Raw genomic sequence first — 16,765 nt, 5'->3', positions numbered from 1 at the left:
CATAAGCCTGTCCTGCCCAACTAAGTTGCCACCAACCTCTTGTGCTACACACACATTGTGAAAAACAATGGCTTCCATTGCAGTGGATGATGACCTGAATACACCATTGTGACTGCTCCATATAATTAAAGGAAACAAGATACAGAAAAATACCACAGAAATCTCTGTTAGGGGCTGGAGAAAGAAAGCAATTACACTTAGTTATTGACAGATTTTTCTAGAAACAAAGCTTTTACCCACTTTACAGTACATTTGGAATTGATTTGTAAACAGAAAGGGAACTTTAGGCTAGCCACAGAATGTCAGAGGGTGACATGGTGGATTCCAAACATAACGCTTTTCTCTCTCCAATAAAATGTTGCTTTGATGTTGCAAAAAGTATATTGAAAAGAGTATTGAACAATTGTATTTTTTTGCTTTAAAGGGGACATCAGCAGTTGAAACTTTAACAAAGCTTACCTCCGCCTCTGATTCGGTTGAAAGCTGAGGGATGGATGAGGTTGGATAAATGTACCCACTCTCAAATTCATTGACAGAGCTATGGATGCATGGCTATGGCCATCCATGATATCAAAATGAGAGTTTGAGGCTATATAGTGTTTGTTTACATTTACCTAGTTTACAAACATCGGAGTAAAACATGCTTATATTTGGGGTTCTGATGGGGTGTGAGGCATGTATAAGATACATTTCAACGAATATAATATAATTAATTTACAAGTCCAAACTGTAACGGTTTTCCTCCTCCTCTTCATCCGAAGAGGAGGAGTAGTGATCAGACCAAAATGCAGCGGGTTTTGAAAACATAATGAATTTATTAACTGCCGAAAACGAACACGAAAACAAACACTTGAAAGAGCCGCTGGCTGGCGGCTCTGGCGGCTCCTGGCTGGCTGGCGGCTCTGGCGGCTCCTGGCTGGCTGGCGGCTCTGGCGGATCCTGGCTGGCTGGCGGCTCTGGCGGATCCTGGCTGGCTGGCGGCTCTGGCGGATCCTGGCTGGCTGGCGGCTCTGGCGGATCCTGGCTGGCTGGCTCTGGCGGATCCTGGCTGGATGATGGCTTAATGCTGGATGACGGCTCTGGCTGGTCATGGCTGGATGACGGCTCATGGCTGGATGACGGCTCATGGCTGGATGACGGCTCATGGCTGGATGACGGCTCTGGCTGGTCATGGCTCGCTGACGGCTCTGGCTGGTCATGGCTCGCTGACGGCTCTGGCTGGTCATGGCTCGCTGACGGCTCTGGCTGGTCATGGCTCGCTGACGGCTCTGGCTGGTCATGGCTGGATGACGGCTCTTGCTGGTCATGGCTGGCGGAAGGCTCTGGCTGATCCTGTCTGGCGGAAGGCTCTGGCTGATCCTGTCTGGCGGAAGGCTCTTGCTGATCCTGTCTGGCGGAAGACCCTGGCTGATCCTGTCTGGCGGTAGGCCCTGGCTGATCCTGTCTGGCGGTAGGCCCTGGCTGATCCTGTCTGGCGGTAGGCTCTGGCTGATCCTGTCTGGCGGAAGGCTCTGGCTGCTCCTGTCTGGCGGAAGGCTCTAGCGGCTCCTGTCTGGCGGAAGGCTCTAGCGGCTCCTGTCTGGCGGACGGCTCTGAAGGCTCATGGCAGACGGGCGGCTTTGCAGGCTCAGTACAGACGGGCGGCTTTGAATACTCAGTACAGACGGGCAGTTCATGCGGCGCTTGGCAGACGGACAGGTCAGACGGCATTGAACAGACGGCCAGTTCAGGCGCCGTTGGGCAGACGGGCAGTTCAGGTGCAGTTGGGCAGACGGGCAGTTCAGGTGCCGTTGGGCAGACGGGCAGTTCAGGTGCCGTTGGGCAGACGGGCAGTTCAGGTGCCGTTGGGCAGACGGGCAGTTCACGCGCCGTTGGGCAGACGACAGATTCTGGCCGGCTGAGGCGCACTGTAGGCCTAGTGTGTGGTGCCGGAACTGGAGGTACCGGGCTAAAGACACACACCATCAGGCTAGTGCGGGGAACAACAACAGGGCACACTGAGTTCTCGAGGCGCACTATAGGACTGGTGCGTGGTACCGGGACTGGTGGTACCGGGCTGAGGGCACGCACCTCAAGGCGAGTGCGGGGAGAAGGATCAGTGCGTACAGGGCTCTGGAGACGCACATGAGGCTTAGTGCGTGGTGCCGGAACTGGTGGTACCGGACTGGAGACACGCACCTCAAAGCTAGTGCGGGGAGCAGGAACAGGGCACACTGGTTTCTCAAAGCGCACTATAGGCCTGGTGCGTGGTGCCGGAACTGGTGGTACCGGACTGATGGCACGCACCTCAGGGCGAGTGCGGGGAGAAGGAACAGTGCGTACAGGGCTCTGGAGACGCACAGGAGGCTTAATGCGTGGTGCCGAGACTGGAGGCACTGGGCTGGAGACACGCACCACAGGGCTAGTGCGGGGAGCAATAACAGGACGCACAGGACTCTGGAGACGCACAGGAGGCTTGGTGCGTGGTGTAGGCACTGTCTTCACCAGACGGCTAGCACGCACCTCAGGACGAGTATGGAGAGCGGTACCCGGTGACATCAACACGTTCAGTCGGACGGATGCCGTGCCTAAAGCACCAAACCAGTACATCCCTCATAACTCTCTCCTCCAATTTCTCCATTAACTCCTTTACTGTCTCTGCGTCACTCACCTCCAACTCCGCCCTCACCGGCTCCTTACGGTAAGCACTAGGAGTTGGCTCACGTCTCCTGACTGACCCAACTACACTTCCCGAGAGTTCCCCCCCAAGAAATTTTTGGGTTTGACTTACGGGCTTCCAGCCTTGTTTCCGTGCTGCCTCCTCATATCGCCGCCTCTCAGCTTTAGCTGCCTCCAGCTCCTCTTTGGGGCGGCGATATTCTCCTGGCTGTGCCCATGGTCCTTTGCCTTCTAGGTCGTCCTCCCATGTCCATTTCTCCAAATAATTCAGCCTCTCCTGCTGCCGCTGCTTGGTCCTGGATTGGTGGGTGGTTCTGTAACGGTTTTCCTCCTCCTCTTCATCCGAAGAGGAGGAGTAGTGATCAGACCAAAATGCAGCGGGTTTTGAAAACATAATGAATTTATTAACTGCCGAAAACGAACACGAAAACAAACACTTGAAATGACTACAAAATAACAAAACGAACGTAGACTGACCTAAAACATGAGAACTTACATATAACACGAAGAACGCAGGAACAGGTACAGACTATAACAAACGACCGAACAAACGCTACAGTCCCGTGTGGTACGAACGAACATACAGACACAGAAGACAACCACCCACAAACAAACAGTGTGAACAGCCTACCTTTATATGATTCTCAATCAGAGGAAACGTCAAACACCTGTCCCTGATTGAGAACCATATAAGGCTAATTACCAACGACCTAAACATAGAAACACAAAACATAATGCCCACCCCAACTCACGCCCTGACCAACTACACACATATAAAAACAACAGAAAACAGGTCAGGAACGTGACACAAACATGGATGTAGCTACTGCAGATTGCCACTTTCAAGATGGATTTAAAAAAAATTGAAAAGCCTACCATAACCTCAAAGACCTGAACTTGGTGTGTGTGTGTGTGTGTGTGTGTGTGTGTGTGTGTGTGTGTGTGTGTGTGTGTGTGTGTGTGTGTGTGTGTGTGTGTGTGTGTGTGTGTGTGTGTGTGTGTGTGTGTGTGTGTGTGCGTGCGTGCGTGCGTGCGTGCGTGCGTGCGTGTGCGTCTGTTTGTTTTGGTTGGGTTAGGAGGCTTTTAATGTTTGGTTACTCAAATGTACATGAAACCAGATGAACACACACTTTGATATTTGGCATGCATTTATAGGAAAGTTGTTCTGTGCTATGTCAAATAGTTATTCAACAGCAAGCTTGTCTGAACATGAACTAAGTGTGAAGTGGGTAATCTACATTGATGCCATGGAAATGTCAAAATGCTCCAACATAACCTGTAGGCGTGGGATCTTAATTTGATCACCTTGTTGTTGCTGGAAATTTTCTGCACATTTGTAGTGTATTCAAGGTTTAAAAAGGCTTCTAAATTTTGCAATTTCCACTTAAAAATGTCAGACTTGATTTGCCCTAACAAAAAATGTATCAACCCCTACAAAAATGTCCATTAATTATAATTCACATAATAATTCACATTTCCTGTTGCTGCATGATTATTTTCCTGCTGTGAGAAACTGATCAAATTAAGATCTTACACCTGTATATGCTTTATTATGAGCCATCAAAACAAAATATTTCAGGTTGATTTAAGAGCCCTATAAACTCAGGGATAGGGAAACTTTCTTTACATGACAGCCTGTAAAGTTTTAAGGGTTAGGATTGGGGTTATGGCTAGGGATGGATTTGAACCATGGTGTGGACATGAAACTAGAGTTAAGGTTTTTAAACCCTCACCCTAGCTTCATGTCCACATCCCAGCTCATCCCTAAATCCTACCACAGTGGCGATTTTAGCGTGTGAATCTTGGTGGGACAAACCCTCCAACATTATTTTAGATGCATGCCAGCAAAGCCACAACACTAAACAATACATTAATTGCACTAAAACGGTGACAAATGATGCCCACAATGTTACAGTATGGACTACATAAAGCTGTCCCAACAGCAGAGCTTTATTTTCAGCACCATGGCTTGAATCCTTACCACTGCTACACCTGGCTATCAGCAGAGCCTTGTCTTCGGAATATGGGCTGTTCTTACAGTGTTCTCCCTGTACACCAAGTCAGAACCGTAGGATAAATAAAGGGAGCATATAAGCAGACAATGAAAGCTCTTACAATATTCTATGATTACATTTCTCAAAAACAGGTTATAGGCTAAATGTGCACCACCAAGTCAGAACAGCAGGTGAAATTAAGAGGTGAAAATAGACCAAATTATTAGGGTGAGGCACATGGGCTACTCACCTTATTGTGCTGTGCTCACTTGAACAATAAGGTGGCGCGGCGGCCCTTCATGGGCGAATTTTGTCATCAAACTTCGTCATCAAAGTCTGTCACTCTTTGGATTTATGGTGCTTTCAAGACAACTGGGAACTCGGAAAAAAGGTTGACTCATGATGACGTCACTGATCTTCAGGTTGTAGCTCTAGAAAGAGGCCCGAGTTCCTGATTTACAATTCCGAGTTGGATGAAAGTTCAAAATGTATTTTCCCAGTCGTAGCTCATTTTTCCTGATTTCCCAGTTGTCTTGAACTCACTAAAGTCAGATTTTGCAGTTCCAAGTTAACAGTTGTTTTGAGCGCGGCACAAATCAGACAGCATGGCCAATGTTGAATGTTTATCATTTTAAACTAGGAGAATAGACCCATAGATCTTAGACTTGGGACCACAAAGCCACTCCACTGAATAGCAGGCTAATGATTGCTTTGCAATGCTAACAGTTAGCCACTGATTCCTTCCAAACCACTCACTGATGAATTTGCGATTTCCAACTTGTTGTGTAATGTTTACGTACAATGGTCGATGAGCACCGATACGTTTTATCTATAATTTCTCTACATTATTTCTCTTCATATGACAAGAATTTAAAAGGATTTGCCAGTAGGTTGTCGACTTGATTCATGATGACTGCTAGCTAAGATTTTGAAAGTATAATGTTGACATGATCAGTCCAATCAAAGCTACTGTAGATACTGTATAACGTGATTTGACGTCATTTTATCTGTGGCCAATGACCTTGAGCCTTCTTGGATGGGCAGTTCTAATGTAACTCAATGGCAGCAGCCAAGGGGCAACAATTTTTTAGCCCTTACCCTTAGACTTGGTGGTGATGGAGTGTCCCCATGAGTGACAGAACACTGAACCATTCACGACGCAACGAGCTAGGCTGAAACACCTGCATTTTGAAGCTGCCTTACTCAAGAAAACTAAAAAGAGAGAATGTTTATATGCAGCTTTATTAACTCAATGATATGTACTTTTTTTTTACATTGTTTGCAAACTGATATGTGACACGTATTAATTCTAAAATAACATGCAAAACAGGCAAACCCACTTTTTTTTAACAAAACATTTATTTTATTATTATTTTTTGCAAAAAATGTGCGGTTCAAACAGCCCCACCTGCCCTGAATGACGGGCCGCCACTGCCCTACCCCTAGCTTCATGTCCACATCACAGCTCCTCCCTTCCCCTAACCCTTTTTATGGGCTCAGTGTTCTAAGACACTTCATTTCCGTACAAGAGACGTCACTGCAGTACCTGGTTCAAATCCAGGCTGCATCACATCCGGCCGTGATTGGGAGTCCTATAGTGCGGCGCACAATTGGCCCAGTGTCGTCTGGGTTTGGCCGGGGTAGGCCATCATTGTAAATAAGAATTTGTTCTTAACTGACTTGCCTAGTTAAATAAAGGTAAAAAAACTAACCTATCCTGGTCTCATAAAATACAAAACATGATGAAATGTTTTATATTTTTGCAAACGCGTAACATAAACTCAGCAAAAAAAGAAACAGCCCTTTTTCAGGACCCTGTCTTTCAAAAATAATTAGTAAAAAACCAAGTAACTTCACAGATCTTCATTGTAAATGGTTTAAATACTGTTTCCCATGCTTGCTCAATGAACCATACAAAATTAATGAACATGCACATGTGGAACGTTCGTTAAGACACTAACAGCTTACAGACGGAATGCAATTAAGGTCACCGTTTTGAAAACATAGGACACTAAAGAGGCCTTTCTACTGACTCTGAAAAACACCAAAAGAAAGATGCCCAGGGTTCCTGCTCATCTGCGTGAACATGCCTTAGGCACGCTGCAAGAAGGCATGAGGACTGCAGATGTGGCCTAAGACAGCGCTACAGGGAGACAGGAAGGACAGCTGATTGTCCTCGCAGTGGCAGACCACATGTAACAACACCTGCACAGGATCGGTACATCCGAACATCACACCTGCGGAACAGGTACAGGATGGCAACAACAACTGCCCGAGTTACACCAGGAACGCACAATCCCTCCATCAGTGCTCAGACTGTCCACAATAGGCTGAGAGAGGCTAGACTGAGGGCTCGTAGGCCTGTAAGGCAGGTCCTCACCAGACATCACCGGCAACAACATCGCCTATGGGCACAAACCCACCGTCGCTGGACCAGACACGACTGGCAAAAAGTGCTCTTCACTGACAAGTTGCGGTTTTGTCTCACCAGGGGTAATGGTCAGATTCGCGTTTATCGTCGAAGGAATGAGCGTTACACCGAGGCCAGTACTCTGGAGCGGGATTGATTTGGAGGTGGAGGGTCCGTCATGGTCTGGGGCGGTGTGTCACAGCATCATCGGACTAAACTTGTTGTCATTGCAGGCAATCACAACGCTGTGCGTTACAGGGAAGACATCCTCCTCCCTCATATGGTACTCTTCCTGCAGGCTCATCCTGACATGACCCTCCAACATGACAATGCCACCAGCCATACTGCTCGTTCTGTGCGTGATTTCCTGCAAGACAGGAATGTCAGTGTTCTACCATGGCCAGCGAAGAGCCCGGATCTCAATCACATTGAGCACATCTGGGACCTGTTGGATCGGAGGGTGAGGGCTAGGGCCATTCCCCCTAGAAATGTCCTGGAACTTGCCGGTGCCTTGGTGGATGAGTGGGGTAACATCTCACAGCAAGAACTGGCAAATCTGGTGCAGTCCACGAGGAGGAGATGCACTGCAGTACTTAATGCAGCTGGTGGCCACACCAGATACTGACTGCTACTTTTGATTTTGACCCCCCCTTTGTTCAGGGACACGTTATTCCGTTTCTGTTAGTCACATGTCTGTGGAACTTGTTCAGTTTATGTCTCAGTTGTTGAATCTTGTTATGTTCATACAAATATTTACACATGTTAAGTTTGCTGAAAATAAACGCAATTGACAGTGAGAGGACGTTTCTTTTTTGTTGAGTTTATAATATGAATTGTAATTTGTAACATATAAGAAATGGGTGATGGATATCCACAAATTAATACATAGAGTCAAAAATGTAACATAATACGAAATGGAGTGTTACGTATTTACGTACAGAATAAAACGAAATGTTCTGAGACCAGGATGACGTCCCAGCTCATCCCTACCCCTAACCCTAGCTTCATGTCCACATCCCAGCTCATCAATAACCCTAACCCTAGCTTCATGTCCACATCCCAGCTCATCAATAACCCTAACCCTAGCTTCATGTCCACATCCCAGCTCATCCCTAACCTTACCCCTCACCCTAGCTTCATGTCCACATCCCAGCTCATCAATAACCCTAACCCTAGCTTCATGTCCACATCCCAGCTCATCCCTAACCTTACCCCTCACCCTAGCTTCATGTCCACATCCCAGCTCATCCCTAACCTTACCCCTCACCCTAGCTTCATGTCCACATCCCAGCTCATCAATAACCCTAACCCTAGCTTCATGTCCACATCCCAGCTCATCCCTAACCTTACCCCTCACCCTAGCTTCATGTCCACATCCCAGCTCATCAATAACCCTAACCCTAGCTTCATGTCCACATCCCAGCTCATCCCTAACCTTACCCCTCACCCTAGCTTCATGTCCACATCCCAGCTCATCCCTAATCCTAATTTCACAGCATCTCCCTCCCTTCTTCCTTCCTTCCTTCCCTCCCTCCCTCCCTCACTTTCCCTCTCCCTCAGGGGAATCCTCTAAGGTGGATTATGGGGATAAGATGTCCACTGTGTTACAGCCACACTGCTCTAAATCACTCTTTCACACGGAGAGATAGACAGAGAAAGAGAGGTGGAGATTGGAGGAGAGAAGGAACGACGGAGACGGAGAGGAGAGGAATGGGGAGGGTCTTACGACCAGGATGGTGTAAGGACAGGGGCGAGAGACTGGCCAGGAGAGAGGTAAAGAAATACCAAACTTCTTTGTTTACAGCAGCTCTGTAGCTAACTCTGTACATGCACAGGGGGGTTCTATACTGGGTTTGTTGTTGGGTTTTATTGTGTTGTGTTGTATGAATAAATAGAATGACTAAATAGTATGTTGTTTTGGAGGGGGGTTTGAGATACATTGGCCTATGTATTTGTGTGTCAGTAAATGCTACTCAGTCATTTGAAAACATGTATATCAGTTATGATGCAATTCAACTATTATAACATGGTAGGTTCACCTAGTAGTCATTTCAGTGCTCAGAGTTCACACGCTATTAGAGCAGGTCAAAGGTTGTGGTTGGGAGGTGGGCATTGGTGTGAACTATGAATATGTGAGACATAAGTGTCTGGACTACGATGGGGCGGCAGGTAGCCTATTCGTTAAGAGCGTTGGGCCAATAGCTGAAGTATCGCTGGTTTGAATCCCCGAGCTGCCTAGGTATAATAATCTGTTGATGTGCCCTTGAGCAAGGCACTTAACCCTAGTTGCTCTGCATAAGAACATCTGCTAAGTAATGTAATGATGATCTGGTGGTACATGTAGGCCTACCAGTGTGCAGTGATTTTATAGTACTAAGGCTTTTTTGCTATTCCTACAGAGAGAAAGCTAAACCTGAACCTGAACCTGCCAGTCTCCAGAGCCAGACAGACCACTCTCTCTGACCAAGCTAGGACGTTCCAACCAGAGGAGAACAATGGCCTTTCTACCCCCTCACTGTACCCCCCTCTTGGGCTTGTGGCTGGCTCTGTGTCTCCTCCTGGTCCGGGAGGTCCATGGAGAAGACCCTACTAGTCATCAGATTGGCGGTGGTGGCGGGGGCTCCCAGTGCGGGGACTACAGTAACCAGGTGATGGAGGATGGGATGTGCCGTCTGGTGGCCACCCTGCCCCAGACTGAGGACCAGCGCTGTCCAGACATGTTCCGTTGCACAGACGAAGTCTCCTATTGGCTGCATGAGAACGAGGAGAGGAAACAGCAGATTCTGTCGCTGAGGGAGACCATCTCAGAGCTTCAGGAGGAGCTGAGGAACCACAGGCACCGCGTCAAGGTTCTGGAGCTGCAGGTGGGTTCTAGAGATAGAACTGGAGGAATAGGCTAATGGTGTAGAGAAATAGATGGCGTTCAAATTCTAGAACTAGAGTTCAGGGAAAAACAAGTAGGCCAGGGTTATAAAGCTAATGGAAATAAAAGTTCAATGACTGAGATACAGTGCTCTAGTTTCTGTATGAGTGTGTAAGGCTGGAGGTGAGCCACTGCTTCAGACTCAGAGCAGGACATGTGCCAGTGGTCTAGAACTGCAAGTGAGCAACTGTTCTTGAGATACTGCTGTGATTACTTTACGTTAAACTGAATGCTAAAAGCCTCCGGAACACGCTCTAACCCTACGTCATAAAGGAGGACTTCAGCCAACTAACACACATGCTGTAGACACACACATGCACACTGACACCTGTCTCTGTTACTCCCCCTATGCTGTGGCAGCCGGTAGCGTACGGTATCTCCCCAGGTGTCCCTCCCTCCTAGCAAGTCCTTGACCTTGGCGCTAAGGGGATTAGCCCTGGGTACTCTGGCCTGGCTCTCCTGGCCCTTCTCCACCACGTGCTGCCTCGTGTGCCTGTGGCACTGGGACTCAGCCCTTTGGCTAACCATGGCTTTTACCTGGTCTTTGACGAAAGGGGGTAGTGCCACTGGGATGTGGTTTGGGATATGGGCTGGGAATATAGCACCTGTAGGTGGGATGGTTTCTTTACTATCAAATGAGGAGAGACAAACTTATCACACAAGTCAGAGTTATACTTAAACTAAATATTTAATCACTTATTAATAAGGGTGTAGGTCAATACAACGCACACATATAAAGTAAATCGATTGAATGCTCTACGATAATGATGGCTGGTTGTCGAGTTACCCTCAGATGACTCGTTGAGAGCCCTGAGACAAAAGTACAAAGGTATTTTATAGCTAAGATACACCCCTTTCAACCTACATGATAAACAACAGATGTATAGAATGGGTCACAAGGTTAAGATTTGTATGAAAGATACTTATAATTCACAGCAGACAGTATCTGCTGTAAAAACAGTTATGTTTGTGTAGAGACCAGTGTCTGGCACTGGGGTCATCTCTCCCTGGTAGCATATAGAACAGAAACATTAACTCATGCTCTGGAATGCAGTCTCTTTAGGTTTTATCACCCAAAAGACATCATAAATCTCCTGTCAGTGTTATCTCCCAGAGGCCCATCCTCAGTAGAACACACACAATAGTTATAAAAATCCTTTATTCTGTTGCATAAAACAACCATTTGACGCAATAAAAGTATTATAACATAATCTTGTAATTTCCACCATAATATGTGGTTGAATCCCCTCTGTATGTCTGTCTGTCATTTCCCTTTTTACTCCTTTCTCTCACTCTCTCTGCAAATCTCTTTTTCTGGGGTCATACAGTATATTGCCCCAGTATTATATCCCAACACTTCTCACCTTATTACAGGGGAAAAGGGCATAGCAGTTACTGCATAGCAGACTTTTCTTAGCATGTACAGAACATCTTTGTTTTATGAAAATGTACTTATTTATTTATTCGATATTTTCAAGGATGAAATCTCTTGAGATGCACCATCTCGTGTCCAAATAAAAAAAATTAAACAAACAAACAATACTTAATAACAAGAATAATATGGCAACTACGGTCTAAAAATAATAAAAATGAAATAATAACAAAAACAAGTACATTAACAGCATAAAAAAGTTAATAGGCCTACAACTAATAAAAACTACTGCTAACACTACTAATACAAGTAATACAACTAAGTACCTATAATACATAGATACAATTTACAAACATCTTCACATAGTGATGCTTTTATTACATAAAAACACAAACAGTTTGTTCTTAACATTCGAAAAAGGCTTTTCTTATATTCACTGTGTGATTGTAATGTCCTGATTTCGGTATGTAAATTATTCCAGTCAGTTGCACCTTTGTATCTGAAAGATCTTACTCCAACCTCATGATATACCCTAAGAATTTGTGATTGCTACTGTTGTTGAAAGGAGTAGTGTGTCTTGTAAAGTGAGTATATACAGGGCACAGGAGGTTGGTGGCATCTTAATTGGGGAAGACGGGCTCGTGGTAATGGCTGGAGCGGAATTTATGGTATCAAATACATCAAACACATGGTTTCCAGGTGTTTGATGCCATTCCATTCACTCCGTTCCAGACATTATGAGCTGTCCTCCTCCCCAGCAGCCTCCACTGATACAGAGAGATTTAAATAGATACATATAGAAAGAAATTGGTACCAATGCAGTTGTCTTCTGTTAGACAGTGACAGACCATTTAGTGATTCACACATTGTGCAATGATGTGTCTTATAATGGCATCCAGGAATCAATCTTCAAAGATGGATATAAATGACATCTCATTCATAAAGTAAGGTCTTGGTTGTGTTTTTATAGATGATGTCACCATAGTAACCCAACTGCTGCTTCCTATAATAGACTAAGGTCTTTCTAATGGATACAGTAAAACAATTCTTAGATCTGTATAGTAATCTAAGCTTATAGTTCATTGTTTTTCGAATATAATCATTGTGCTTTTCAAAAGATCATTCAGAATATATCCTCAAACCCAGATATTTCAAACAATCAACACTTTCAAGCATTGTTCCATTACTTGCATGGATTTTGAAATGGCCAGCTGTGGAGTTTATTCTATGCTGTGTACATATCCATGCATTGTTGTCTTTGTGTGTGTGTGTGTGTGTGTGTGTGTGTATATATATATATATATATATCAGAGCGAGGAGAAGACCCGTATTAACTCATCCTTGGAGCATCGTTTCCATGAATTGGAGACGCACTATGCCGAGGCCACCACACTAGTGCACTTACAAGGGACCCTCATCTACGACCTTCAGGTACACAGTACAGTACACATCTTATAGTACCAGTAATGTAATAATCTAAGTACATTTTTCAAACATGTTGAGAGCTTGTTGTCTGTCTCTAGGCCCAGATCCATAACCTGTCTCGGCTGGTAGAGAGCGTACGGAGGAACCCTGGCTGTATGATCAACATTGTCGGTACCAGCCCTCAGATGAGTTCAGAGGAGGCCCTGCATCCAGGTACACATACACCCATTCTTGATAAACAGACACACACACACACACTATCAGCTATATAGAAGTACATTTTATTGCCTTATTTTGGACTTATTTAACATATCTACAATTCATTGGAGCCAAGGTCTACAATTTACCAGTAGGGGGAGATAAGCCCCTTTAAAAGTATTCTCTGAGCCCAATATCCCACTGTTCATCTCTGCTCAAATACTGCATTTTTAAGTTTGTGTCAAATACTGATGAAACACTATGTTTTCTCTGTCCGCCAGAGGTGCAGCATGTGAGGAACTGTCCTATAGATTGTGCGTCTATCTACTATAACGGTGTGAGGCGCTCTGGTCTGTACACGGTGGTGCCTTCACTGGGCGTCATGCCTGTCGAGGTTTACTGTGACATGGAGACAGAGGGTGAGGGTTATATACACTCACAAGTGTCACACATGAACAGAGTTGGTTTTTGGTTTGAAGAACCAGTTTGATCAGTCAATAACGCTTCCTCATAATGTGTGTTTGCATAACTTGTACACTACCAATGCCAAGAGTGTGCAAAGCTGTCATCAAGGCAAAGGGTGGCTATTTGAAGAATCTCAAATATACAATATATTTTGATTTGTTTAACACTTTTTTGGTGTATATGATATGATATGATATGATTCCATATGTGTTATTTCATAGTCTTCACTATTATTCGACAATGTAGAAAATAGTAAAAACTTGAATGAGTAGGTGTTCTAAAACTTTTGACCAGTAGTGTATGTTATATTTAATGTATACGTATCCTCTCCTTCTCCCAGGTGGTGGCTGGACAATGCTCCAGCGGCGTGTGGATGGCTCTGTGACCTTTGACCGGAGCTGGAGGGAGTATAAGGACGGGTTTGGTGATTTGCATTCTGAGTTCTGGCTGGGTAACGACCACATCCATGACCTTACCAGCCAGGGAGACTATAGCCTCAGGATCGACCTGGAGGACTGGAGCAACAAGCACAAACACGCCCTCTACGAGAGCTTCAGGTGGGGGTTAGAGACAAACACGCCCTCTACGAGAGCTTCAGGTGGGGGTTAGAGACAAACACGCCCTCTACGAGAGCTTCAGGTGGGGGTTAGAGACAAACACGTCCTCTACGAGAGCTTCAGGTGGGGGTTAGAGACAAACACGCCCTCTACAAGAGCTTCAGGTGGGGGTTAGAGACAAACACGCCCTCTACGAGAGCTTCAGGTGGGGGTTAGAGACAAACACGCCCTCTACGAGAGCTTCAGGCGAGGGTTAGAGACAAACACGCCCTCTACGAGAGCTTCAGGTGGGGGTTAGAGACAAACACGTCCTCTACGAGAGCTTCAGGTGGGGGTTAGAGACAAACACACCCTCTACGAGAGCTTCAGGTGGGGGTTAGAGACAAACACGTCCTCTACGAGAGCTTCAGGTGGGGGTTAGAGACAAACACGCCCTCTACCAGAGCTTCAGGTGGGGGTTAGAGACAAACAGGTCCTCTACGAGAGCTTCAGGTGGGGGTTAGAGACAAACACGCCTAGGCATGCAGCCACATCACACACAAACATTCTACCAATAGAGTGCCTTTTGGGTAGTGTGATGGGTAGTGTAATTTGAACATTGTCATTAAGAAAACATTTCCAACTTCAAGAGGTTAAATTAAGAAAAATTACTAGAAAACGGACTGTAAAAGTGACTGGGTTGACAATTTAATCTTTATCAGCCGTAACTCCCCATGTGACAGGGGGAACGGAAGCTTGTTGTGTGGAACAGGGAGGGGGAATTGTATGCAAGCTTAACAACAATATTTTAACTTGTTAAAACATTTCTAGCCTATAATGGGTAACAGAGTTGACATGTTATACTCGATGTACTCAGTTTTCCAACACAAAACACCCCAAAAATTGTAGAACCATCTCACCTGCTTCTACACTATGATTTGACTATTAATGTTCAATGTTCCTTTTTCAAAATAAATAGTTTTACCATATTAAAACGAGAGTTCACGTTTCAGGGTAGACCTTAAACCTGAGGGACAAATGTTAATTAATCACTTTAAATAAGTAAAAACCTCAGAAATTAATTGTCCAAAGCAACAAAATAACCAGGGCTTTACAACAATGGTGAAAACTTGGGAAAATCTTGGGGTTGAGTGGTTTAACATTTTTGCAGAAGTTGGACATTTCAAAATGGTAATTTTCTGCGAATTTTCCATTTTTGTTTGAATGAAAACACATACTGTTAATGGGATTTGGAATGACCTAGACATTCTCTTTTGGGTGGCATTTTAACTTCTGCTTGTCCGTGTCCGTATCTCCATACAGTGTGGATGGGGAGGACAGCCAGTACTGTCTCCATGTGTCTGGGTTCAGTGGGACGACGGAGGACTCATTCAGCTGGTACCATGACAAGCAGGGCTTCAGCACCCCCGACACGGGCAACATCTGTGCTGAGATATCCCACGGAGGCTGGTGGTACAACCAGTGCTTCTACGCCAACCTCAACGGAGTCTACTACAGAGTAACAACCTCCCCATACAGACACACACACTGCACAATAAATTACCTTGTCAGATAGAATGTGAATGGTATGTGAATGTTTGATAGAGGTATGTGTGTAATGATAATCAAAAGTATATTCATAACCAATCAAACAATCAAATGTTTTTTATAATCCCCTTTTTACATCAGCAGTTGTCACAAAGTGCTTTACAGATATTTACAGATCTATAGGTATCTGGTCACCGGTATTCCTCCCTGTTACCACCCTGACCGCTGACTGACTGTGTTTGTGACCCCACAGGGAGGCCGGTATTCCCCCAAGGGGAAGAACCCTCTAGGACCAGACGGAATCGTGTGGTATTCCTGGAAGGACTCGGACTACTACTCTCTAAGGAAAGTCAGTATGATGATCCGCCCACGTACCTTCCGCCCACGCATGTCGCCCTGAGAAACCACCGCATGGCCATGACAACCACCCCTGATGACAGTCAGGCTCCATGATGGCTCGTCTGATCTGATGACATCACCACAGACGTACATGCTCCACACTTTTACAGTGAAATGTGATGTAACCTTACTCACTGGTCTGGACAAGGAGATGGATTTTCAAAGTGTGCACATATTTTTGAATGTGTGTGGATATATTTTTGCATAATGTTTACATTTGCATATGTGGCCATGCCACCAATAAGCCTGAAGTTCAGTGAAACAGAGCAACAGACTGACAGGCACAGGAGGCTGGTGAGGCGAGGACGGCTCATAATAATGTCTGGAATGGCGTGAATGGAATAGTATCAAACACATGGAAACCACATGTTTGATACCATTCAATTTATTCCGTTCCAACCATTACTGAGTCCATCCTCCCAAATGAAGGTACCATCAGCCACCTGTGCTCAGTGAGAAGCTCAGTCCTGGATACTGTGGCATGTTGTGACCAATACAGACAACAACAGATATTGTCCAGTGAACTCTGAGAAACAAGTATTGAATGGAAGGGGTGGCACACGTCGAGTAGTCCTTTGTGTGTGTGTTGACCTGTCTAGAAGATGGCTGGAGTTATATAGATTCCACAGTCCTGTACTATAATAACATGACTGTGCCAAACTAACAGCCTATTGCTGGAGGGAAGAAGGGGAACTTCCCTCCTATAGATCCACAGTCAGGTGGACAATATACTATACAGTACATAACATGCTATATATTATACCATACATAATATATAGAAGAGAAAATACACTGTTTAAACTGTTTAAACTGCAATGTGTGTTAGTGTGAAGACTA

The 16,765-nt window shown here is 45.3% G+C and overlaps 1 protein-coding gene across 1 annotated transcript; it reads left to right on the top strand.

Annotated features, from left to right (window-relative positions):
* Positions 1 to 9,557: 9,557 nt before the first annotated feature.
* si:ch211-203k16.3 (microfibril-associated glycoprotein 4) lies at positions 9,558 to 15,929 on the top strand. Its single transcript, XM_038962617.1, has 6 exons — positions 9,558 to 9,926; positions 12,881 to 12,995; positions 13,262 to 13,399; positions 13,786 to 14,002; positions 15,305 to 15,500; positions 15,783 to 15,929. Exons 1-6 carry the CDS (start codon positions 9,558 to 9,560, stop codon positions 15,927 to 15,929), a joined length of 1,182 nt encoding a protein of 393 aa, XP_038818545.1.
* The last annotated feature ends 836 nt before the right edge of the window (positions 15,930 to 16,765 follow it).

The sequence above is a fragment of the Salvelinus namaycush genome, chromosome 24, assembly GCF_016432855.1.
Source record: "Salvelinus namaycush isolate Seneca chromosome 24, SaNama_1.0, whole genome shotgun sequence".
Lineage (NCBI taxonomy): Eukaryota > Metazoa > Chordata > Actinopteri > Salmoniformes > Salmonidae > Salvelinus > Salvelinus namaycush.
This window is presented reverse-complemented; position numbering and strand designations above follow the sequence as displayed.

Coding starts and splice junctions, on each gene's coding strand:
- si:ch211-203k16.3 (XM_038962617.1), top strand. CDS start 9,558: ATGGCCTTTCTACCCCCTCACTGTACCCCCCTCTTGGGCTTGTGGCTG. Junction 14,003..15,304: donor GCCCTCTACGAGAGCTTCAG/GTGGGGGTTAGA, acceptor ATCTCCATACAG/TGTGGATGGGGAGGACAGCC. Junction 15,501..15,782: donor TCAACGGAGTCTACTACAGA/GTAACAACCTCC, acceptor GTGACCCCACAG/GGAGGCCGGTATTCCCCCAA.